Source organism: Anolis carolinensis, chromosome 2 (genome assembly GCF_035594765.1).
Source record: "Anolis carolinensis isolate JA03-04 chromosome 2, rAnoCar3.1.pri, whole genome shotgun sequence".
Classification (NCBI taxonomy): domain Eukaryota; kingdom Metazoa; phylum Chordata; class Lepidosauria; order Squamata; family Dactyloidae; genus Anolis; species Anolis carolinensis.
The window spans coordinates 148,446,060-148,470,148 of record NC_085842.1 but is presented as its reverse complement, the minus strand read 5'-3'; the positions used below and the strand labels follow the sequence as shown (position 1 = coordinate 148,470,148).

The 24,089-nt window shown below is 41.9% G+C and overlaps 2 protein-coding genes across 6 annotated transcripts in view; both read left to right on the top strand.

Annotated features, from left to right (window-relative positions):
- The first annotated feature begins 181 nt into the window (after positions 1-181).
- rmi2 (RecQ mediated genome instability 2) lies at positions 182-3,743 on the top strand. Its single transcript, XM_008104162.3, has one exon. It carries the CDS (start codon positions 996-998, stop codon positions 1,446-1,448), a length of 453 nt encoding a protein of 150 aa, XP_008102369.1. The 5' UTR covers positions 182-995; the 3' UTR covers positions 1,449-3,743.
- Positions 3,744-4,836: 1,093 nt separating this feature from the next.
- The window catches only part of tbc1d16 (TBC1 domain family member 16), a 75,095-nt gene continuing 55,842 nt past the window's right edge, over positions 4,837-24,089 (top strand). For 3 of the 5 annotated variants that reach the window (XM_062970795.1, XM_062970796.1, XM_062970793.1), the window contains exon 1: positions 4,837-5,068. The gene's annotated coding sequence lies outside the window, so the exon portion shown is untranslated. Of the gene's footprint in view, positions 5,069-13,659; positions 13,983-16,417; positions 16,435-24,089 lie in introns of those variants that run through there. The other 2 variants (XM_008104163.3, XM_062970794.1) reach the window with 2 other exon arrangements.

Sequence of the window (24,089 nt, the reverse complement as noted above, 5' to 3'; positions counted from 1 at the left end):
TTTCGTCCACATCTATGGCAGGCATCCTCAGTGGTTGTGGGTGGGAGAAAGAACTCTTGTCTGTTTGAGGCAGGTGTGAATGTTGCAATTGGCCACTTTGAATAGCCTTTCAGCTTCAAGGTCTGGCTGCTGCCTGGGGGAATCCTTTTTTAGGTGTTAGCCCCCAGGCAGTAAAACAGCTAGACCTTGAAACTGAAAGGCTAATCAATTCTAATTAATTGCAACATTCAACATTCACACCTGCCTCAAACAGTTCTTTCTCCCACCCTGGACATTCCACAGATATATAAACCCCACTTGCCTAGTTTCCAAGAGACCTCACAACCTCTGAGGCTGCCTGCCATAGTGTGGGCGAAACGTCAGGACTGGAACTTGGCCATACAGCCTGGAAAACCCACAGCAACCTGCAGTAAAGTGGTATAGAACAATATCATAATATATAATACTAACATTGTGCTATGCTAATAATATATTATATATACATATAGTATTAATAATTGTATTATAATGTAAGACAATAATATACAATAATATTGTAATATAATAATACTAATATATTAATTTTTTTTATTGTGAGCCGCTTTGAGTCTCCATTTGGAGAGATAAAGCGGGATATAAATAAATCAATTAAATAAACTCGCAAGATTCCATAATCATGGAGCCATGGCAGTTGGAGTGGCGTCAAAGTGCGCTAATTCTATAGTGCAGGTGCGCCTGGAGACCAAAGTACACGACGTTAGCATGTCTCCAACGAAACGCAAAGCGCGTGGAAAAACGTAGCAGCCACGACACTCAAAGACCCTTTGGAAAACATATCTCGATCCAGCGCGAGCTTTGTCTCTAGAATTTTATACTGTCTGTGGCTATGCGAAGACAGCGTACGCCCTTCCTTCCTGCAACTGTCGCGATATCTGGAGAGGGCAACAGTCCCCCTACCCATCATCCCTCGCGGCAGTTGAAAAGTGGCGCGAGGCGTTGTTGTGGTTGTCGTCGTCATGGCGCAGGGTGCTCCCAGGCCCTCGCCCTCCTCCTCGACTTCTCCGCCTCCGGTGAAGGTCTTGGCCTCGCAGCTGAGGCGCTGCTGCCGCCGGGACCCTGTCGACGGGTGGCTGCTGGACCGGGCGGAGTTCGGACGCAGGGCGCTGGCGGTGCCGGTGGTGTGGATGCAGGGCAAAGTGCTGAGCGTGGAGGCGGGGCCCGGCGGCGGCGCGGTGCGTCTGCGCGACGGGAGCGGCTGCTTTGTGGCCGAGGGAGCCGGGGGCGTCCCCAAGGGCCGGCCCTGCCTCCACGCCGGGAAGTACGTGATGGTGCTGGGCCTGGTTCGCTCCTGCGGCCCCGGCGAACCCACCCTCCGTGCCCTCAAGCTGACAGACCTCTCCGGGAACCCCCTGAACGAGGCCAGCTGGGAGGCCGAGGTGGAGGAGCTGCACAGGCGCGTCCTCCCCTGAAGTGAAGGAGGAGCCCACCGACAGGCAGCTGTGGGAGACTCCAGTGGACAGAATAAACACTTACTTGCCTTTCTAAAAGCTGGGACACTTGCTGAATCTGAACAAGCCCACTGGAGGATAGGAATGTTACTTTATGCCTTCATTTCTAAAAGCTGGGACACTTGTTATTTCTAAACAAGCAGACTCAAGTATAGTAATTTCACTGTATACCTTCATTCCTTAAACCTGGGACAACTGCTGTTTCTAAACAAACTGACTCAAGTATAGTAGGGACACTTGCTATTTCTAAACAAACCGACTCCAAGGATAGGAATTTCACTGTATATCTTCATTCCTTAAACCTGGGACAACTGCTCTTATAAACAAACCGACTCAGAGGATAGGAATTTCCCTTTATACCTTTATTTCTAGCAGCTGGGACAATTGCTATTTCTAAACAAGCCGACTCAAGTATAGTAATTTCACTTTATATCTTCATTTCTTAAAGCTGGGCGCCCTTCCACACAGCCATATAATCCAGAATAGCAAGGCAGAAAATCTCACCTTTTCTGCTTTGAGCTGGAATATATGGCAGTATGGACTCTCATAACCCAGTTCAAAGCAGATACTGTGGGATTTTCGGCCTTGATATTCTGGGTTATATGGCTGTGTGGAAGGGCCTTAGGACACTTGCTATTTCTAAACAAGCTTACAATTAAAGTTAAGAGATTCAAATATTTCATCTGTGGATATTTCGAACTTCAAATGGGGTTTCCTCTTACATATTTTAAGTTTTAATATTAAATTCAGATATCTATTCCATAAATCAAAAAACCATGGCTTCTTGAAAGATTAGCCTCATCATGTATAGCACTTGAAAAAGAAGGAATACTCATAAAAATAATATGTTATTTCATTGTTTAAAATATTTAAAAATCTCAGTGAAACATACTCAGCAGAGACATGCTCAGAGTCACCCTCTGATTCCTGATTTGCCTTTTAGCAGAATAATGGCTGGAAAATCAGTGTGCAGTGTCTATTTGCCAGTTTTTCTCAAGATCTTTAATATGTACAAACTAAATTTCAGTGGAGAAAAGCGAGAATTATAAACCCCGGAGCATGTAAGCTTGTTTGGAGGTAGAAAACACCTTGTTCTGCCCCAGAACTGCTGTGGCTGAAGGGACAGCAGACTCAACATGAACAGGAACACTTTCCTTTCTAAAAGCTGGGACACTTGTTATTTCCAAACAAGCTGACTCAAGTATCATAATTTCACTTTATACCTTCATTTCTAAAATCTGGGACATTTTCTATTTCTAAACAAGCCAATTTGAATACAGCTACTTCACTTTTACACAGTTCATGGGCAAAACAGTCCTTTGGCAGAATGCTGAGCTTTGTTAAAGCCTAGCTGCTCCTCAACTTCCTGTGGGTTGCGCAAGCTCACCTGCTGATTTTAAGCATTGTTTATTGAAGAGAAAGTAGTCCAAACGGATACAAAAGAATGATGTAAGAAAATACCATGTCCCTTTGCAGAACAATGCCTTGTTAAATCTGCAGATTTGGTTATTCGTTAGCCTTTTCTTCTTGCGTGATACATGGACTCTCATACTGATGTAAAACACTTTACTAAAGAGGTAGCAAGACAAAATGGACAAACAAATTTCAAGACTGGCTTGTTAAATCTGCAGGTTTACTTGTCAGTTACTCGTTCGCCTTAGCGTTCTAACTTGAGTGATGCATAAACCCTTATGCTGGTTTAAAACACCATTTATTGAAGAGATAGTTGACAAAGTAGACCAAACTAAGAGGAGCTATTTTGAAAAACACAGGTTTTTTTCTACACCTCAGGAGTGTCTGGACAGCTAAACATACATATAATTTAAGGCTTGTATTGGGCAGATTGTGTGTTGTGAAATGGAGCAAAATCTAAAAACTGCTAATTTGAGCATATCTGATTGGTATTCCCTGTTGGTGGGCAGTGAGTCTTTTAGTGGCTAACAATTTCAATTGCCTTCCCAGTGGGTGGATGGGAGGCAGTTACAGTATATAGAATAATTTGCAACTTCCAAGAAGTTGGATATAATGCATGCTGAATGTTGCATGGGATATCTGACACCTCAGAACAGCACAAGAGGAGTATTTCTTTTTTGACCATATGTTTGGAGTTTATTTGCCATTTCCTTTGATTCGTTATATATACAGTACCATAATCCTTTTATGTGACACAGAGTATCAGATTTCAAGTCTGGGAAATTTTCTTTGATTCTAAGGTTCATTAAAAGAAAAGGAAATAAAATGAATTCTGTCATTGAACCACACAAATTTCTGTGTACATGATCCTGGGGCCCGTTCTATATCATGCAAAACCCACATTATCTGCTTTGAGATGGATTATATGGCAGTGTATACTCATATAATCCACTTCAAAGCAAATAATTTGCTTTGAACTCAGATAAGCCAGTTCAAAGCTGATATTGTGGGATTTTCTGCCTTAATATTCGGGGATATAGGGCCCTATATTTCAGGGATAGATGTGTGTAGATCTGTATTCTTTACTGTTGACTAAAACGCACAACAAAGTCATTTCCCCTGAAACTACAGTACTATGAGCAAGTGTGGAAAGCAAATACTGTATCAAGCATATTCCTTTGACCTAGTAGGTTTTTAGGCTTTTCCACACATCCCTATATCCCAGAATATCAAGACAGAAAATCCCACAATATCTGCTTTGAACTGGGTTATCTGAGTCCCCACTCAGATAATGTGGGATTTTCTTCCTTGATATTCTGGGATATAGGGATGTGTGGAAGGGCCCATAGAAGCTTTAGGCCCCTTCCACACAGCTTGATAAAATTCCACATTTTCCCAACCTCATCCTCCACAGAATTGTTTTCCTTGCTTTAGCTGTAAAATAACACTTGAAAAGCAATAAGAATTATTTTTTAAAAATTCATTTTAAAAAAATCCCACATTTTCTGCTTTGAACTGGGTTATATAGCAGTGTGGACTTAGATAACCCAGTTCAAAGCACATATTGTGGGATTTTCTGCCTGATATTCTGAGATATATGGCTGTGTGGAAAGGCCCAGAGTTTCGATCATTAAATGTGACTTAGGGTGGAATCTTATAACATGTATTCCAAATACAGCTAAATATGTAATACTGCAAAATCCACCCTGTCCGTTTTCAGTAATTCCTCTGATCGCCTTGGGTTGCAGTTTTGCACCTCAACTTTCTTTGCTGCCTGCATTTTCATGTTGCAGACCATTGATTTAAGCTACAAACTGGCTGAGAGTAGGCTCAGGAGGAGACCTTAGAGCAACAGAGGGCTTCCTTAGCTAGCCTCCGCGGCCTTCTGTAGGAAGCGTGGGGGGACCGGGGAGGGGTGGTGTGCCCGCGCGTGTTTGTTGTGCATCGGACGCAGGGTGCGGACGCCGCACCTGCTGCAACGTGGAGGAGCTCCACCCACCCTTCAAGGCCGCCGAGCGGATCCGGGAAAGGAAGGAAGGAAGAAAGAAAGGGAGGAGGATGGGGCCGGGATAGCGCCGTCCGTGTGGCCGCGCCCCCTTCCCACGCAGGTCCTCCCCTCGCGCGGCGCGGGTCCAGGAGTCGGCAGCGGCGGAGGTGGCGGCCTTTGGGTGCGAACTTGCCCTTCGGGGCATTTGCGGGGCGCGTGGGTGAAGCCGCTCTCCCAGGAAGAGGGAAAGGGAGGCTTCCGAGGGCGAGGTGGCGGGAGAGCGGGCTGGGTGGGGTCTTCCTTGGGGCCCACGGGTGGGAGGGGAGAGCATCTCAGCGTGGGGATGGAGGAGGCCATGGCTGCGCCGAGAGATCCCGGCTGTAGTGCTTTTAAGTCGGGATACATCTATGTCTCCCAGGGCTTGGGCGCAAAGGCTTCCCTCCTGTGGTAGTCTCGCAGCTCAGGATGGGGAAATGCTTGTCACACAGGCGACAGGGCTCGGAGAAAGATGCGCTTGAGGACAACTATCGTTTGAACGGGGTTGGCCCTGTGGGAGTACTTGGGACTGTGAAACCAGCCTTGGTGCATTGGACTCTAAGCATAAGTTGGAAATTGGGAAATATTGGAAAGAGGCACATGAAAACGAAAATGTAATTTGAAAAGAGGAGGGCAAGATTGGACTTTAAAATGCAGTTTGGCAATATTTGGGATTGTAAGGCCAATGTTGGTGAATGAAGGAAATGTTGGGTTGCTGTGAGTTTTCCGGGCTGTATGGCTATGTTCCAGAAGGATTCTCTCCTGACGTTTAGCCCACATCTATGAGAGAGGCATCCTTATCAGTTGTAAGGTATATTGGAAACTAAGCAAGGGAGGTTTATTTTTCTGTGGAAGGTCCAGGATGAGAGAAAGAGCTCTTGTCCGATGGAGGCCAGTGTGAATGTTGAAATTAATCATCTTGATTAGCACCTTGATTAACATTAGCATTTGATGGCTTTGAAGCAAAGGTTGGAAACTGGTTATGAACAGAAGGGAAGTGTCACCCTGGAAGAGCATGGGCTGACCATCTTATATTACAAAGCTGCGTTTCAGAATATACATGTAATTTGAAAAGAGGTGAATGTGCGTGTTGCCTTCTGGAGTTATCTTGGCTGCATAGGGAGCATGCTTTCCCTTGGTCCTTAGGTACACATAGTGCAATGTTGGGTTCCTGAACCTCCTACTATTGTGTGTTTGCCAGAGGGATGTGTGTACAGTATTATTATTTTTAAATGTAGGAGTCTTTTAGCACTTATGTCACACTGGTTTTCCTGAGAGTCAATACATCAGGATCCTGAGTTGTATTTACATGGTATTCTTCTTTCATTAATAAACATGTCAAAATCTAGTTTGGCAGGAAAGGACTACGGAATGATACCCAGGGCGTATGGTTATGTGAGTTAGGCAGGCTTTCCTTCCCCCCAGACTCTGGAACATAGTGGTGAAACTGGAGCCTTCCTTCCTTCCTTCCCAGTTAACTGGCAACTGGTTTCTAAAACCATGCCTAGTTTTTCTGAGATTTAGATCCTTCTGCTTTTGTTTCAGGGATGTCTATTTTTCTTTTCTGTTTTAGAAGCTTTTAAAAAGTTTAATTGAATTAAAATGATCCTGCTGAGAGCATGGAAGTGCAAAGCAGCCCATTAAGCCTGGGCAGAGTTGGGCATGTCTAATCTCATTAATCCTATGCTTAACTCCGCATAGGATCAGGCTGCTAATGGGCAGTTTGCCTTGCTTATTCCTTGATTTGTAGAGATGCTGCTGGAGGGAGAAAAGATTGTATCTTGCCTCTCCTCCCCCATCACCTGAATGCAATGAATAATTCATGCTAGCTCTGGAAGCCATGAAGTATAGATCTCATAACATATGGTATCTGTACTTTGAACTTGAACAATACACAGCTGGGCTAAATTTAAAAAAAAAAAGAGGGGGGGGGGAATGGTAGCTTCAAATGTAATAAGTATATAGCCTCCATTTTTCCCACCTGGTATTTCTCATAAGTAATTTAAAATTTTTTGTCTTTGTTCTCCTGCATACGTTAGTTCCTTCCTGCTTCTCTAACACTTTTAAATGGCAAAATTACTGAAGCATTTCTGTGAAATTGTTCCAGATCCTGCTGATTTAATTCCAGTGATGTGTGCCTTAACAGTTGAATGGCCTTTTGGCCACGTGCACATTTCCTTGTAATGTCCACAGGGAACAAATCTGTGAGTAAAAGTGTACATCCATTTTGTAATAGATGTCTTGATAGAAACTAGGTGTTAAGAATCACAATGGGTCTGTTTGCAGATCCTTAAGTGAAAAATATATTTGAATGAAAGTGCATGCTTCAGATATGTAAAGAAACAAGCTTTAAAAAAAAGCTTTTTCTTTCTTTCTTTTGATTTGTATCCATCCTGTCTCTTGAAGTTGTTACTCAAGGTGGCTTCAAAGACTAAAAGTGTTACACAAATAGCATTAAAGCAGAATTAAGTTGTGTTAAAATTATGTTGGTTATAACATAATCGACAAGCACATCAATAAATTACAGTACCAAGCTGTTAAAAGCCCTTTACTCTGCCAGTCAGTTACCAAAAGTATACCTGAATAAAAATGACTTCTCTCTAATAGAAGGCCAATGAGAGAAATTTCTATAGCCTGGCAAAGCCAGTAAAAAATCTTCCTAAAGTATATTCATTTAGGATGTTTTATCATACAGATTTCTTAGGCCAACACAAAAGTAGCAAAACTGTGAGCAAATATTCAAGACCAGCAAATCTCTTTCACCATTTCTTTATTAGAAAACATGTGAGTTAAACCCCTGTGCCAGCAGGACTGATGACTTGAAGGTTGAGTTGCTGTTACAGGTTCGAATCCAACCCGGGGAGAGCGTGGATGAGCTCCCTCTATCAGCTCCAGCTCAATTCAGGGACATGAGAGAAGCCTCCCACAAGGATGGTAAAAACATCAAAACATCCAGGCATCCCCTGGGCAACGTCCTTGCTGACAGCCAATTCTCTCACACCAGAATCAACTTGCAATTTCTCAAGTCACTCCTGTCACGCACAAAAAATGGTTCTAGGTTGGATTATGAGCAACAGGGGTCTGAAACAGAAATTCAGTTAAATTTCTTATCAAGGAAACATTGCTTTACATTTCACCTGGGGTAACCTGCAGAAATACTCTTTCACTGTATTCCCGGGGGAGTGTAAAATTCCATTTGTGAAAATGCCATCCTGTATGGGGCTGTAAACTCAGAATGGTCTGCTACAGGGCAATTGTTGATGGAAAAACTGGTAAAAGACAGGCAGACTTTTTTCCATTTATTGAAACAAGCTTAAGGGAAGTGCTCTGGACCAGCTGCAAAGAAGCTATATGAAAGAGGAGATATTGCAGAATTTGTTAAAAAAAACCTGTGGGGTATGAGCATCAATAAGTCTTGCAAGCTAATATGAAAGTGAACTAATGTGACACATTCATGCTGAAAATGATGTTGAACTGTCCAGACTGGATAAGGTCACTGTGACCTATGTGGTAAAAGGCAGGCAGTAGCATTTCCCCCCGCTTTAAGTGACATTTGAAATAATTAGCAAAACAGACGTGCAAAATTAGTTGAAAACTTCTGTTAAAGTAGAAATGTTTCCACATTTTTAACATAATGGGATATTGCCTATCCTGTGGTTTACAATACCAGCGAGAAACTAAGCCCCAGAACTGCACTTCTAAATGTCACGGCTGTTTTGAGGCTGTGGCTGTTGCTTGGAATTTGGAGTGTGTATTATAGGGTTACACAGAAAGTTAAAACAAGATGCCAATTTAGGGTGAAGAAATTATTCTGAACACTCTGGGAAACTACAGGTCATACTTAGTTTGGAGGAAGTGCTGTATATCCAAAGGTTAGGTCAGGGGTGTCAAATTCATTTTCACCAAGGGCCACATCAGCCTTATGGTGGCCTTCAAAGGACTTTTTGTAATTATAAGACTGTATGTGTAACTATGTTGCCTGGCATTAAAATGACATGGCGGGCTGGATGATTCAACCTGAAGGCCTTGTGTTTGACATGTATGGCTTAAGAATGACATTTTTCACTCTGGTAAAACTCAGCCAAGGACAGATACTGAAATAATACACATCCACACCACACTGCTGGACATCTTGTCCAGTACATTTTAGGGCAACTAGAAATAATATTTTTTCTTGCCAGTTTCTGCTTGATCTAAGGTATGATGGTATGAGAAAGCTAAATCACTGGGCAAAATTAAGTAGATGGGAAGTAGATTGAAGGAATTATAGGAAAGAGAATCAAATATTATCTTTGCCCTTAAATATAAATGAAAGTATGACCAAGGTCAACAAGAGAATGTATGAGTAGATGGAATTCAGTGGGCATTTCGAAGGTTTTTCTTAAGCAGGAGGATGCGGTGGCAGGGAATAATGTCAGATTGTGGGTCTTTGGGGTTAACACCAATGAAGGGCTTTTGTGGAACAACACCTTTAAGAAAATTTGAACCTGGATTTATCTTCCTCGCTAGGTTGGCAAATGTATGCACGTGAAGTTTGAAACTGTATACATTCTGAGTGGTTGGTTAATCTTTCTACTTTTATAGATTCATTTTAAATAAATTAAATAAATGTCAGTTGAGTAACTTCTGTGGATCTGTCAGAGAATGCTTGTGTTTGCAACAAAATGTTGTACTCAGAAAGACATCCAGTTTATCGGGGGTGGCTGTAACTTGCCAGACCTGTCATGCATTCCCATTGTCTTGAGTGAATGGAGTACCGTACTTGTCTTAGATGACATCCAAAATGCTTTTCCAGCTTTGCCTGGTAGAGAAAGATGAATGATGATGGAAAAGTTATTTCATGTGGAAGCTTGGTCTCTGATTGCTGACCTACTCAATTAGAAAGGAACCATAGCAGACCTTTGAACACAGTTTGGAAACTACTGTGCTGTCGGTCACGGAAGACATGCCAAGTTTGCAGTACTTATGGTGGCCTTTTGTGTGATCCAGATAACAGGGAACTGAGTTGGGGAGAAGTTCAGTGTTGGTCCTGTTGAGTAAGTGTTCAAGTCTGACTCAACTCAGGAAGTTTGCTTAGCAAAACAAAGCCTGATGAATTCTTTAAGATAAGACTCAGTGAGTTAAGTACTTGCTCATTTCCTTGAGTCATTTGTGTCTGCAAGATTCTGGATGGTGAGGTATGTGTTTACTGTTGGTGGTAATCCTGTAGATTATGTGAATAGGTCCCATTTTCTTCCTAAGTGATTGAGGAGCACATATGTTCAGTGCCTAAAGAAGTATTCCTGAGAAGTAGGAACCCCCTCCTTGGAGTTATTTTTTCCAGGCACATGATGCACTTGTGTCATGCATTCCAGAGTGATGTTTTGGAGTGTAGATATTGCTTGATGCAAAGCATTGTGGGAAGTTCAAAGGCTTGTCTTGTATGTTTCAAAAGACTCCTGTCTCCTGTAAAAGTCATCTTTCAATTACAGGCTCACACTCTTTTATCCCCTGGAGTTTTTGGCAGGGGTTTACTGGAATGTGTGCTTGTGGTTCTCTTGTTCATTTTGTTAACTGATTTTCATTTTGTTGAGTCTTTTGTATACTTACTATTTTACATTAAGTGAATTTTATGTACTCAGTGAAAACAGGGAGATATATTGCCGTCCTCCAAGAAAGTGTGACTGAGAGAGTGTGACATGCCCAAAATCACCAACTGAGTATAAATGGTTGAGTAAGGATTTGAATCCTGGTCTGTGGAGTTATAGACAAATGTTGACACCATTTGTCAACACTACACCATGCTGTACTTATTTGTTAATACTGGACCTGTTTGTCCCACAGTAAATTGATATTAGATATGACTCTTGCACCAAGGGATGTATTCCTTTTCTGTTCTTAGCACTTTTGCACTGCTATGACAATTTTGGTTGTGTATCCTCCTTAGTTGATTATATATCTCACATTTCCTCCAGAGCTGAAGAGGGGTAAACATATCTGTCTTTTTTTCACTTTGTACTCACAACAACTTTCTAAGGCCCCATCTGCACTGACCATTCATTTAATGTAGTTCAAAGTTAGGTTCAAACTGCGGCAACCAGACAACAAACACTCACAAAAACAAATGAAAGAAAGAGCTTAATGCGTACCAGTGCGCTGTAGTTTTGTCAGCATCATCCAGGTCTCCAGCTGATTCCAGGATTTCCTATGTAATCATCTGAAGAGCAAACCCACTTTCTTCAGTACCAGTTTGAAGCTTAATTTAATGTCAGTTTAGAGAGAGTCCTAGATGAAGCTGAGAATAATTGGCCAATTATCACTTAATGAGTTTAATGGCTCATTGAGGAACTGAATCTAAAACTCCAAAGTCTCAATCTATGATTATGGATTCTCACAGAGCTTCTTAAACATTTTGCACTCATGACCTCTTCAGGATACAATTCAAAGTGCTGGTTATGACTTTTAAAGCCATAGACGGTTTGGCTCCAGGCTATTTGGCCGACCACATTCCCTTGTACAAACCTGGCTGAGCCCTGAGATTACAGGAGAGGCCCCTCTCTTGGTCCCACCTCCATCTCGTTTGGTGGGAACAACCACCTGAGTCCCCTTGAGTGAGAAGGGCAGGGTATAAATAATTGAAATAAATAAATAAAACAAGAGAAAGGGCCTTCCTTCTCAGTGGCTCCCCCTTGACTTTGGAACTCCCTGCCCAGGGAAGCCAGAATGCCCCCCCCCCTTCTGTCCTTCAGGCAGCAGGTTAAAATCTTTTTATTCAGGCAGGCTTTTAAAGAAGAAGGATTTTAAGATCATCAGGGTCTGATGTGAAGTTATGTGCTTTTAATGATTTTAAAAATGGTTTTAATACTTGTAAATTTGTATATTTTAAGTTGTATTGCAATTCTTTTAGTTGTGAGCTACTTTGTGTCTCCGTATGGAGAGAAAAAGCAGGATATAAATAAACATAATAAACATAATAAACATAATAATAATAATAAATAAATAAAACAGCCCCCATTGGTGCAGTGTGTTAAAGCGCTGAACTGTTGAACTTGCGGACCGAAAGGTCACAGGTTTAAATCCGGGGAGCAGAGTGAGCACCCGCTCTTAGCCCTAGCTTCTGCCAACCCAGCAGTTCGAAAACATACAAATGTGAGTAGATGAATAGGTACCACTCTGGTGGGAAGGTAATGGCCTCCAAGCAGTCATGTCAGCCACATTGCCTTGGAGGTGTCTATGGACAACGCTGGCTCTTCGGCTTAGAAATGGAGATGAGCACCAACCCCCCAGAATTGGACACGACTAGACTTAATGTCAGGGGAAAACCTTTACCTTATATAAAACAGGTATGAAAAGCAAACATTTACTTGTAATAAATCAGCATTTGTAAGGCATGATTTTCCTTTTTTGGTGTAAAGCTAAAGTATTTTCTACCGACTCCACTGTAAACACTGCACATTGTTATTAACATACCATATTTGTGTAAGTGGATGGTGTTTGGAAACCTTTTATTGTTGCCAGGTTTTTCATGACCTCTGCATTGAGCTAAGGGGACCCCATCTGGAGTTGGGACCCATCGTTTAAGAAGCAGTGCATTGTAGTACAGGCAATCCCCAAGTTACAAACAAGATAGATTATTATTATTATTATTATTATTATTATTATTATTATTATTATATTTATACCTCGCTTTATCTCTCCTGAAGGGGACTCAAAGTGGCTTAACATTAAAGCATTAGTACACAATTTAAAGTATACAAATATAAAACATTAAAATAGAATTAAATATAAACAGTACTGTATTACGAATTCACAGTTAAAAACCATTCAACATATTCCATGCATATTCAAGTTAAAACCACAGCACTGTGAATTTTGATATTGTTTATATTTAATTCTGTTTTAATGTTTGTATATTTATATATTTTTTACACTGTGTCCTCTAGATTTGTTCTTAAATTGACTTTGTATGTAAATAGGAAGAAGTACATTTTTTAAGTGTAACTCCAGCCAAATATGTATATTTTTAAAGTTTTGGATAGCATAGTTAACATCCCTGCAGTGTTTCTTTGGCTGTCTATGCCCCTGTTCGAAGGATTTCAACCCACTTTCTGTCCCTGTGATAATTGGAATTTGAAAAAAATTGGCATGTTATGGAAACAAGGATTGGTGATAAAGCTCCTTTTTCTCATGAAAACTCTTCCAGGAGTGAATTTCCCTTCCTAGGGGTAGATTTCTCTCACTTCCTGTTGTCTCACCCCTGTTCTTAACTATGAGTAGTATGTAAGTTGGATGTTTGTAACTTGGAGACTGCCTGTGCATTGATTCATTAATAACAGGGTCCAGGCCCGTTTGCTATAATTCCGAAAAGTGTGAAGTGAGTTTGCAGTGTGAAGTTTTGATGTGACGTGCCATCCAGTGCTTATCTTGTATGCCAATGATTTGTCTTCATAACACTCTATCTTCGTCTCTGTTATGTTGTTTTATTTTTAAATCAGACATGTGGTACTAGGAGAGGCTTCGCGTTCTGAACTGCATTTTCTCCTTGTCTCTATTCCCCACTCCACTCCAAGCCCAATTTTGTGACTTGCCTATTCCTTTTTAGTTCAGGGTTTTGTAAATATCCAGTGGGGTTTTTTGAAAATCTTTGGCTTGTATGCAAGCCTTTAAATTATTATTGGATCCTTGTAGGAGTGGCAAGCCTTCAAGAAGAAACCTGTGCTTTGAGCTAGGCCTTTACCAAAAGGCATTTGTCTTGAACTCTCTCTGATAAAGGGGGGAAATGTACAGTTAGAACACAGTGGGTTGGTAGCAGAAACTCAGTCACAGGCTTTTGCTTTTAAGCCAGAGGGGAAGAGCCTAAAAGACAGAGAGAGGCCAACAGTTTGTGCTGTCTAAGGCACTTTTGTGCGGTTGAGGAGGAGGAGGAGGCCACCAGGGGATTAGGGCAGCCCTTGCCTTCCTCTTGGATTGTGTGCTGACTGAGCAATCTTGTGCATTGTTCATAAGAACAGCCTGTTGCTCTCTGCAGTACAGCTGTTCAGTGGCAGCAGTCTTTGTACGGAGGAGGAAATGAGCAGTGTGTGAGTAACCTTTTTTTAATATAAAAAATGAAGTACTATTATATTATGGAAAGAAGGAGGGCAGGGTGGAACTCAGTCAATGTGAGCTCCAACAGAGAACTAGCAATTTCCATGCTGAAAGAGTTTCTTTTCTTTAACTGTTACGTTTATTCACGGCCTTTCTTTAAAGGAGCATAAGGTGATATACAGCGCTGTCTCTTCCTTTTCACAATAATCCTCTCAGGTAGAGTAAGCTGAGTGTGACTGGCCTGTGACCACTCAGTTTACCTTGTAGCTCACACTAGGGCACTGCACCTTGCATTTCAACAGGAGGTGATTTAGAATATAAATGTGTCCTCAGTGAGCCACAATGCTATGCTCTCCTTGTGGCTCCACCAAGAGTCTTTTCTGCAAAAACTTTGCAACTGTGCTTATTCAGGAAGATGGTATGTGAGCCCCATACATACATTTACACCTGCTGTTGTTGTCGACCGCGTTTTAGGGGATCGGGCCCTTAAGGAGAGACCCGATCTGGTCCTGAGAGAACGGACCTTGGCGAAGCCAAAAGGAGAATTACGAGCCGCAATACAACCTGAAGCCGAAATGAAGAAGGTCTGCCAAAGTTGAAGGAAAATCCGCCAAGGAGTCTTTATTGAGCAATTCAGCTGAAGAGGACTCTAGTAGCGATCATTTGGTCTACTAGGGTACCATACAATCAAAATAAAGCCATACTTATACAAAATTTCAGTCTGACAACCCTTTGAATTTCCCGCCCTGCTTCCCCGCCCATCTGATCGTTGATAGGCTAGAAGGTTGAACGAGGCGGGCTTTCGTTTCCCGCCTTGCTCCATTGGCCCAATAGGAAGCTGCCTTTTGTCTCTACTCGGGCCAATCAGGAAAGAGAAGGCGGGAGTTATCGAAACAATGAGGTGACGGGACAGGAACTAGCGGATTAAGTCCTGCTAGACCGATTTCTAAAGGGTGCTTAATTTATTAATGGCAGCAATCAAGGGTGTCCGGGTTTCTGTCACGTATACAGATTTTAGATATGCCTTGGGGTGTCAGAGATGGAAGCAAAGATGGGTGGTGATGAGCCATATTGACAGGCTCTGCAGGGCGCCTTCCTGAGGTGTCCTGGTTTTTCCTTTGGGTGAGATATGACAATGTTTGCCTTGGGGCGAATCACCTTTAGGTCAGCAAACTCCGAATTCGGCGACTCAAGCCCTATATTGTCCATGCAATTTGAATTTGATTGGATTTAGCGGTGGCAGATTATCCTTTTGTTTTTGGGAAAGGAAGCCTGGGTCATAGGAAATGGGATAAGTTCTGGGGTTCAGGTTGAGTTCAAAATATTTCCTATTTGATTTCATGATTTGACAATTATATGAAATAAAATGAAAAATAAAATAAAGTTGGAATATAAACCATGCTGGGAAAAATACATATTTTCCGGGGATCCCAAAGAGTACAAATACAGATAGGCAGATAGATAGATTTCATGGAAATAAGGGAGAATCCATAAAAGTGAGTTACATTGCATAAAGGGGAATCATGAATGATATAAACAATTGAAAATATTTGATAAGAACGAAGTTCATAACATCTGGAGAACCCAGCATGGAAATTCATAAAAGTGGAGTATTAGCAGCATGATTTTACAATTCATGAAGTTGTTATCTCTTGCCTCAGGCTAAAAGGTCAAACACCTTTTGTGCAGAGAGTCACAGTAAACTCCAGTAAAAAGTCACAATCACCTTCTATAAATATATGGAATATAGAACATAAAGTCTTGATTTTTGAACTATCTTTTACAAAGTCCTGGGGGGGGGGGGGTTCACCTCGATCACACTGTCATTGTGTGGACTCAGTGTTGCAGCATGGAACTGCCTTACATGTTACCAAGAGCAGTGGGGTTTCTTTCAACATTCAGGCATGGCAGTCTGTTCCTGTTGTTGTAGAAGTCTGTATCTCCCAAAGAGCCAAACATTTGCTGAAATGCTATGCAAACATGGACCACACTTGAGCCATAAGGATAGAAAATATATATATGCAGTTTGCAAATCTTGTTGGATGAGCCGTAAAACTGATAGCTGCTGTATCCTGCCATATGATGTGTGCATATGCTGTGCCCAATAGTGACTGCTTGCTGGAGGATTCTGGGAGTTGTAATCCAAAAAAATAAGGTTTCCGTTTCTTTGTATGCCAAGACAAATATTGTGTCTAGTTTGGTATTGCCTGTTTATCCCAGAGATTGGCAACTGTGGCCTTCTAGATGTTTTTTGCCTACATATCTGTCCTTGCCAGCATAGTCAAAGGTCAGGCATTATGAGACAACTTGTATGACAAAGATCATTTGAAGGGTCACAGTTTCCCTACCTCTGATTTACTCAGTGTGCAGTAACTTTCCAGAGATTCAGAGGTGTCTTTTTTCCAGGTGTAACTGGCTCTGCTCTATAGGTTCTTCCCAGCCAAAGTACTTGCTTGCTTTCTTGCTTACTTACTTAGGTGATCCCTTGTTGTCCGAGTATGATTGTCTTCCAGGTGTGGTGTCCTGGTGGTGGATATGTAGGTGACGATGGAGTCCTATTCGTGACTTGCATGTTCTTCCACAGTGAGGACATCGGTTTCCAGTGGAAGGCGGTCCCAATCAGGGTTGGCTTGTTGATGGCGTAGGAGCATCACTTCAGTGCTGGTGGTATTTGCTTCTTCCAGCATGCTGACATTTGTCTGCCTGTCTTCCCAAGTGATTTGCAAGATTTTTGGAGGCAACGCTGATGGAATCATTCCAGGAGTGGAGTGTGATGTCTGTAGACAGTCTATGTTTTACAGGCATATAACAGAGTTGGGAGGATAATAGCTTTATAGGAGCTCCCAGATGGCGTAGTGGACTGACTTGAAGGTTGGGTTGCTGACCTGAAAGCTGCCAGGTTCAAATTCCACCCGGGGAGAGTGCGGATGAGCTCCCTCTATCAGCTCCAGCTCCACGTGGGGACATGAGAGAAGCCTCCCACAAGGATGGTAAAAACATCCGGGCATCCCCTGGGCAACGTCCTTGCAGACAGCCAATTCTCTCACTCCAGAAGCGACTCAAGTTGCTCGTGACACGAAAAAAAGCTTTATAAACACCTTGGTATTCCTGCAGTATCCCTATGGTTATCCTAATCCTCAAACACTGTCTGCTTCATTCAGAAAAATGAAACAGAGCTCAGGCGGCATTGTATTTCAGTGTCAGTGTTGACTTTTGTGGAGAGGTGGCTGCCAAGATAGCGGAAATGGTCAACATTTTATAACATTACACCGTTAAACTGCATTTCTGGCATTGTAGAGGAATTGGCTCATGACTGTTGGAAGAGTACTTTGGTTTTCTCGATGTTCAATGAGAGGCTGAGCTTTTCATATGCTTCTACAAAGGTGTTTAGAGTGGCTTGCGGATATTCTTCTGAATGAGCTCAGACTGTGTTATCATCAGCATGTTGGAGTTCTATAACAGATGTTGTGGTGACCTTAGTTTTGGCTTTCAGTCTGCTGAGATTAAATAGCTTGCTGTCTGTCCAATAGATAATTTCCACTCTGGTGGGAAGCTTTCCATCAACAAGATGAAGTATCATAGAGAGGAAGATGGAGAATAAGGTTGGGGCAATAACACATCCCTGTTTGACACCTGATTCCACCTTCAATGGGTCACTTTGTTTCCATCATTTTATTTATTTATTTATTTATTTATTACACCATTTATATCATGTTATCATGGAGGAGCCACAGGATGTTCACAAATTTGCCAGGCCATCTGACTTTTTGAAGGATGATCCATAGAGCACTGCGATTGTATGTGCTCTGCCACTAATCCGTATCGCTAATGGCTTGGAGACAATGCCCTCACTTTTCTCTTATTAGTCTTTGGAGTCTGCTGTCCTCTAAAATGTCTGCAAGTTTGGAGGTTTCCTAACATTTTTTTTAAAAGTCTTTCAAAAATGCTGAAGAGGGTTTACATTTAGTTGAGGAAATTGAGTGTCTTCGGAATCCACTGGATGCAGCTTCCATTTTGGGGGGCCGGGTCTTTTTAGCAGGTAGGAAAGGGCTGGGGTGACTAACATGCCCCATTGCGGAGTTACATACAGCCCACGGGCCCTCTCTTCTTCTCTTAGCATTGAAATATGTTGATATATTTGACCAACTCAGATTTCCCAGGGGCACCCAAGACACTGATTTATGTTGAGCAGCAAACTTTGTGTGTAGTAAGTGTCAGAGTCTATGCTTAATGCATGATTAGATGGCCTGTTCTTTTTTATATTCTCATGCCCTCCAACCCTTCCATCTTCATCTTGGGAAAACTTTTTTGATCTTCTGCTACTGCTTTGTTTCTGAGCTCATCAAAAGGTGATGATAGGTGATGTCTCCCTTTCATTGCATACGAAGGTCAAGGCCGATGCCTCTTCTCTGAGAAAATAGCTGAGATCCTGGGATATAGGGCAATGAAGATCCAACCTTGGTGGTTAAGAAAAAGAGTCTGGCCAGCAAGAGAGGTGGGAGAGAAAGAGTCTGTGCCTCGGGAGGACGCTGCTGCTGTTTCAGCAGCTCAACACTTTAATTTCCCTACATTTCTCAGGAGGAAGAAAGAGGAGGAGGAGGGAAACAGCATGGTGCTGCGGAGCCCATTACTATCACTCGTGGAGCCCCAAGGGCACCATGGAGCAGTTTGAGAATCCCTGGTTTAGACATATGGAGCCTAGGCTCTGAACAAGTTATGTCTCTTGTATTCCACTTTAACTGTCATGGCTGCATCTTATAGATCTCTGGGATTTGTATTGGGGCTGGGGACTTAGAGAAGCATTTATAATTCAACGTCATAGAGCATTTCTAGGGCCTCTACAGTAGTCTAGTTTCAGAAAACATCTCATAAAACTAGCCCTTGCTTGTATGACTCAGTGTTAGTCCAAAAAGAATGTTTGAAATTTTACTGCCTTATGGGTAGCTGGCACATCATGCTGTGGTTTCTCACAACTGAAATCTTACAGTTCCAATTGAAGAGTACTGCTTATAGGTACAGCCACTTGCCGTCTTGATCCTTGTCTTTCTTAGCTGGTCATCCAGGGAGGAGATGTAATTACATCTTCATTCCAATATATTATTAATACATGTCTCAGGGAGCAGAATTTTCCATCTTGTTTAAAAGAAGCAATCATGTGACCTTTTCTTTAAAAGCCCTCTTTGCCTACATATAACTATATCTTCCTTTTCAGGGCAGATGCCTTCCAACTCCAGGTGGTTTTGGATGATATAAATGTACTAGAACTATTTCAAACTACTGATGATGATAATAATAATAATAATAATAATAATAATAATAATAATAATAATAATAATAGTTTTATTTCTTACCTGCCTCTCCTCATGGCTTGAAGTGGGCTACAGAATAATTAAAACACATACATATTGTAAAAATACCACAAATATACATATTAAAATGTATTTCTATAAAAGATACATATTAAAAAGTATTTCTATAAGATATGTATTTAAAAAACAACACAGATTAAACAAAGGACACACATTTAAAATTCATGCTTAAAAACTGGCTGGGTAGGCCTTCTGGAAAAGATAGATCTTCACTTGTGTCTTACATTGTAACAGCTGATCTAGCTGTCAGAGCTCTTCCTTGCAGTTCGTTCCACAGTCATGGGGTGGCCGATGAAAAGGTCCTTTGGGTCGTGGTTGCCAGTCAGGTTCTGGCAAGCTGGCAAAGAGCCCCCCCTTCCCCCGAGGACCTTTGTCTCATTATACCGATGAGACCCAAAAATGCTTCTCTATGCCTTTGGTAATATAGACTTAGCATCCCTTATCCAGAATTCTGAAATCCAAAATACTGCAGTATCCAAGATTATCCAAATGATGGTTCAGTTATCCAAATTGGCAGTAGGAGCAGAGGCGGTTCAACCACCAGGCCAACTAGGCATTTGCCTGTGGCGCCATCTTGTTAGGGGCACCATTGAGGCAATTCCTGTCTCCTGCAGCCTGCCTCCGCCACCGCGCCTCCCTGCGCAAGGAAGGAACCGAGGTTGCCACTTTGGGGAGCAGAGAAGCGGCGCCAGGAAGGCGTTCATGACTTTGCAGAGCAGAGAAGCCGCCGAACGCCTTCCTGGCAAGACCTTCCTGGCGTTCGGTGGTTTGGGGAGCAGAGAAGCAGCCAACGCCTTCGTTCTTGCCAGGAAGGAGTTCAGGGCTTTGGGAAGCAGAGAAGCTGTGCTCACCAGGAAGGCCTCGCCAGGAAGGTGTTTGGGGCTCCTGGTGCCCACGCTGGGCCTCCCAGTGCCCGCGCTGGGCCTGCCTTTGGGGCCTTCAGAGATTGTGAGGTAAGTGGGGTTTATATATCTGTAGAAGGTTCAGGGTGGGAGAAAGAACTCTAATTAATCACCTTGATTAGCATTTCATGGCCCTGTGGCTTCAAGGCCTGGTTTCTTCTTGCTTGGGAGAATCTTGTTTTGGGAGGTGTTAGCTGTCCCTGATTGTTTACTGTCTGGATTTCTCCTGTTTTCAGAGTGTTGTTCTTTATTTATTGTCCTGATTTTAGAGGGTTTTTTAATACCGGGAGCTATCTGGGTTATTTAACTCCACACTGCCCTATATCCCTGTTCAATGTTTGGTGCTAAGTTCACAAATACAGTAATTCCTACATAACATTACCATGTATTGAACTGCTTTTTCTGTTGATTTGTTGTAAAACATGATGTTTTGGTGCTTAATTTGTAAAATCTTAATGTAATTTGATGTTTAATAGGCTTTTCCTTAATCCCTCCTTATTATCCAACATTTTCACTTATCCAACGTTTTTATTTTTCAGTGATTGGTTTGGGGGGGGGGGGGGCGCCAAAATTCTGTTCGCCTACACTTGGAAAATACCTAGGGCCGGCTCTGAGTAGGAGAAGTATTTGTGTATCTTACATACACTTCTTCATTTTTCTGGTGAGTTGTTTTAATCTGTTTCAGTCTCTGCCTTTCCCCCCCTTTGTTCCATTCTTCATTTCTGAGCAATTTCCTTATATCTGCCCAGTTTGGCGTAACGCAGACATTTTCTCTTGCCTTCTTTCTAGTGAATAATTGATAGAGGAGGGACACGCATGCAACAAGGCATGATTTGAGCTTGTCTCCCAGTATTTGTTTTCTATCTGCATCTTGGTTGCCATGTGTAGACCAGGGAGCACTTGCTTCTGGTTTTGCAGGGAGTACCTCTCTAGGTATTTCAGGAGTCCTCAGGGGGTTCAGGACAGACTAGAGTGACCTTGGAGAAAAATAGTGTTTAACATTAAGAAACAACTTTGGAATTTGGGGAAGTTTGAAAGAGGAAGAAGCTTTCCTTTCTACCTGTTTTTCTGGTGGAGCAGGAGGCATTTCATATCAGATAATGGTGACAGTAGGAACCTAATGGGGCAGTCCAAGCCCCATTTTCATGAAGAGTCAAAGGCTATGTTTACACAGCCTTCTTGTTGCTGTGCTGCAGGGGGAACAATAGGCATGACAGATTCCCAGATTGTACTTTGCTGCCAAATACTCGAAGATATTCTGTTTTCTACAGTACAGTATTTTAACGTTCCAGCATCGTTCTGCAGCCAACTACAAGAAATAAGACAATAGTTGCACTAATATTATTGACTGTATATTTCTAAGCCAAATTAGGAACACTTTACATAGAGACAGCATCTGTTCCATAATACAATTGCATGGTTCTTGTATAAATCCCTTCTAGTTTGGAATACAGATTGCGCATCCCTTATCTGGAATTTGAAAATACTCCATGTGGGTGGCTGAATAAATTCTGCGTTCCATCTCCATGATATTTCAGTACTGTATACACATATGTGCAGATACAGTGGGTGCTTTGGATCCATGGACTGCTCTTCCACAATTTCAAATGACACAAATCATGCCCCATATTATTAAATGGCAGTGATACAAACACAGACACACTGAAGCATGGACATTCATGTTGCTGCCATTTAATAATATAGGATGTAATCATCCATGTTTTTTTTTTGTATCCACACAAGATCCTGGAACTGAAACCCTATGGGGTTTATTACACAGGTTTTCTTCAGTCTGAAAATATGCTAAATCCAAAAATAATCCAAAAATATTTCTGGTCCTTAGCATTTTTGGATAAGAGATACTACCACCTCATCACGTTGAGAGGAGAAAGCATTGGTGATTGTCCCTTTAAGAGTAGAGAATCACCCCTCTTATATCCTCAGCAGTCCCATTTGGAGTTCTGTCTCCCTACCACACATGGAAACTTAAGAGCTGGCAATACATTCATCTTTTACATTCATCACAAGGTCAGCATTACTTTTTTTTGAAATCAGGAGAAACAACAATACAGTAGAAACTCACTTATCCAACATAAACGGGCCGGCAGAACGTTGGATAAGCGAATATGTTGGATAATAAGGAGGAATTAAGGAAAAGCCTATTAAACATCAAATTAGATTATGATTTTACAAATTAAGCACCAAAACATCATGTTTTACAACAAATTTGATGGAAAAAGTAGTTCAATATGCAGTAATGCTATGTAGTAATTACTTTATTGACTAATTTAGCACCAAAACATCACAATGTATTGAAAACATTGACTACAAAAACATTGACTACTAAAAGGCAGACTGCATTGGATAATCCAGAATGTTGGATAAGTGAGACTCTACTGTATTTGAAAACCAAGAGATCCCTTGCCCCACCCAAAGCCGCTTACATTAAAGGAGACTGACACCAGTTTAAAACCACTTCTTTCCATGGTATCCTATTGTACTGTCCCAAACCCCATAGGATACAAGACACAGTGCTCCAGGTTAAAACTATTGCTTTCCATGGGATCCTATTGTTCGGCCCCAAATTCCATAGGACACAAGCGACAATACTCCAGCTTAAAACCATTTCTGTATCAAACCTCACATTGTTTTGGACACGAGAGTGCATCCAAAAGGGACATTTCTCAGTGTGATGAGGTCAATTGCCGGAGTTTTCTCCTTTGAGAACACTTTTGCCTCTTTCAGTCTCACAGGGCTATACATGACAGCCAGAAGTAGTTTAAACTCATGTGATAATCTCAGTCCCCCTTCATGCTTGAAAAAAAGCTGAAGTATCCTACGACTGGGAAATATCTCAATGTGTTAAGGTGGATTTGTCTTCCATTTATTCCCAAGTTTTGTGTCATCTCCATATTTTTCTGTGACTTTTTATTTCAATGTAGTACTAAAGACAGCAAATCTAGTACTAACGGCAACAGCAAAGGTCTGTGTCTAAGCTTTGAGCTTAGAAGCAAATGCATTTTCAGTTATGTGTGTGTGTGTGTGTGTGTGTGTGCATGTGTGCACGTATGGCTTCACATTGCCTGTCAAAGTATGACAACCCTGTGAATTTCATAGGATTTTCTTGGACAAGGAATATTCAGAAGTGGCTTGCCATTTCCTTTCTCTGCAATGCAATCTACAGCACCTGGTATTCATTTGCGTTCTGCATCCAGGTGCTAACCTACACTAACCCTGCTTGCCTTCCAAGATCAGATGGGTGCTGGTATCAGAGTTCTGTTTTGCTGCGGGAAGACCAACTATGAATCTTTGATAGCAGAAAGTGTCATAGGAATTTAGGAATAGGTTTTTATGAGTTGTAGTCTATTTGTCAGATTTTTGAGTTATCATCTAAACTGGGCAGATATATAAGAAGAAAGGATGCTTGTGAATAATGAATTTTTTTTTGGGGGGGGGAGGAGGTGGGTTCATAATTTTTCCAAATGCTACAGTTTCTCCCATAGGAGTCCCCAGTGGTGCAGTGTGTTAAAGTGCTGAGCTGCTGAACTTGCAGACAGAAAGGTTGCAAGTTTGAATCTGGGGAGCGGAGTGAGCGCCCGCTGTTAGCCCCAGCTTCTGCCAACCTAGCAGTTTGAAAACATGCAAATGTGAGTAGATCAATAGATACCGCTCCAGCAGGAAGGTAACTGCCACATGACCTTGGAAGTCAGATAACGCTGGCTCTTTGGCTTAGAAATGGAGATGAGCACCAACCCCCAGAGTCAGACACGACTGAACTTAATATCAAGGAAAAGCCTTTACCTTTACAGTTTCTCCCAGATGACGACAG

What these genes read in the sequence shown, in the direction of transcription:
- rmi2 (XM_008104162.3), top strand. Translation starts at nt 996, where the DNA reads ATGGCGCAGGGTGCTCCCAGGCCCTCGCCCTCCTCCTCGACTTCTCCG.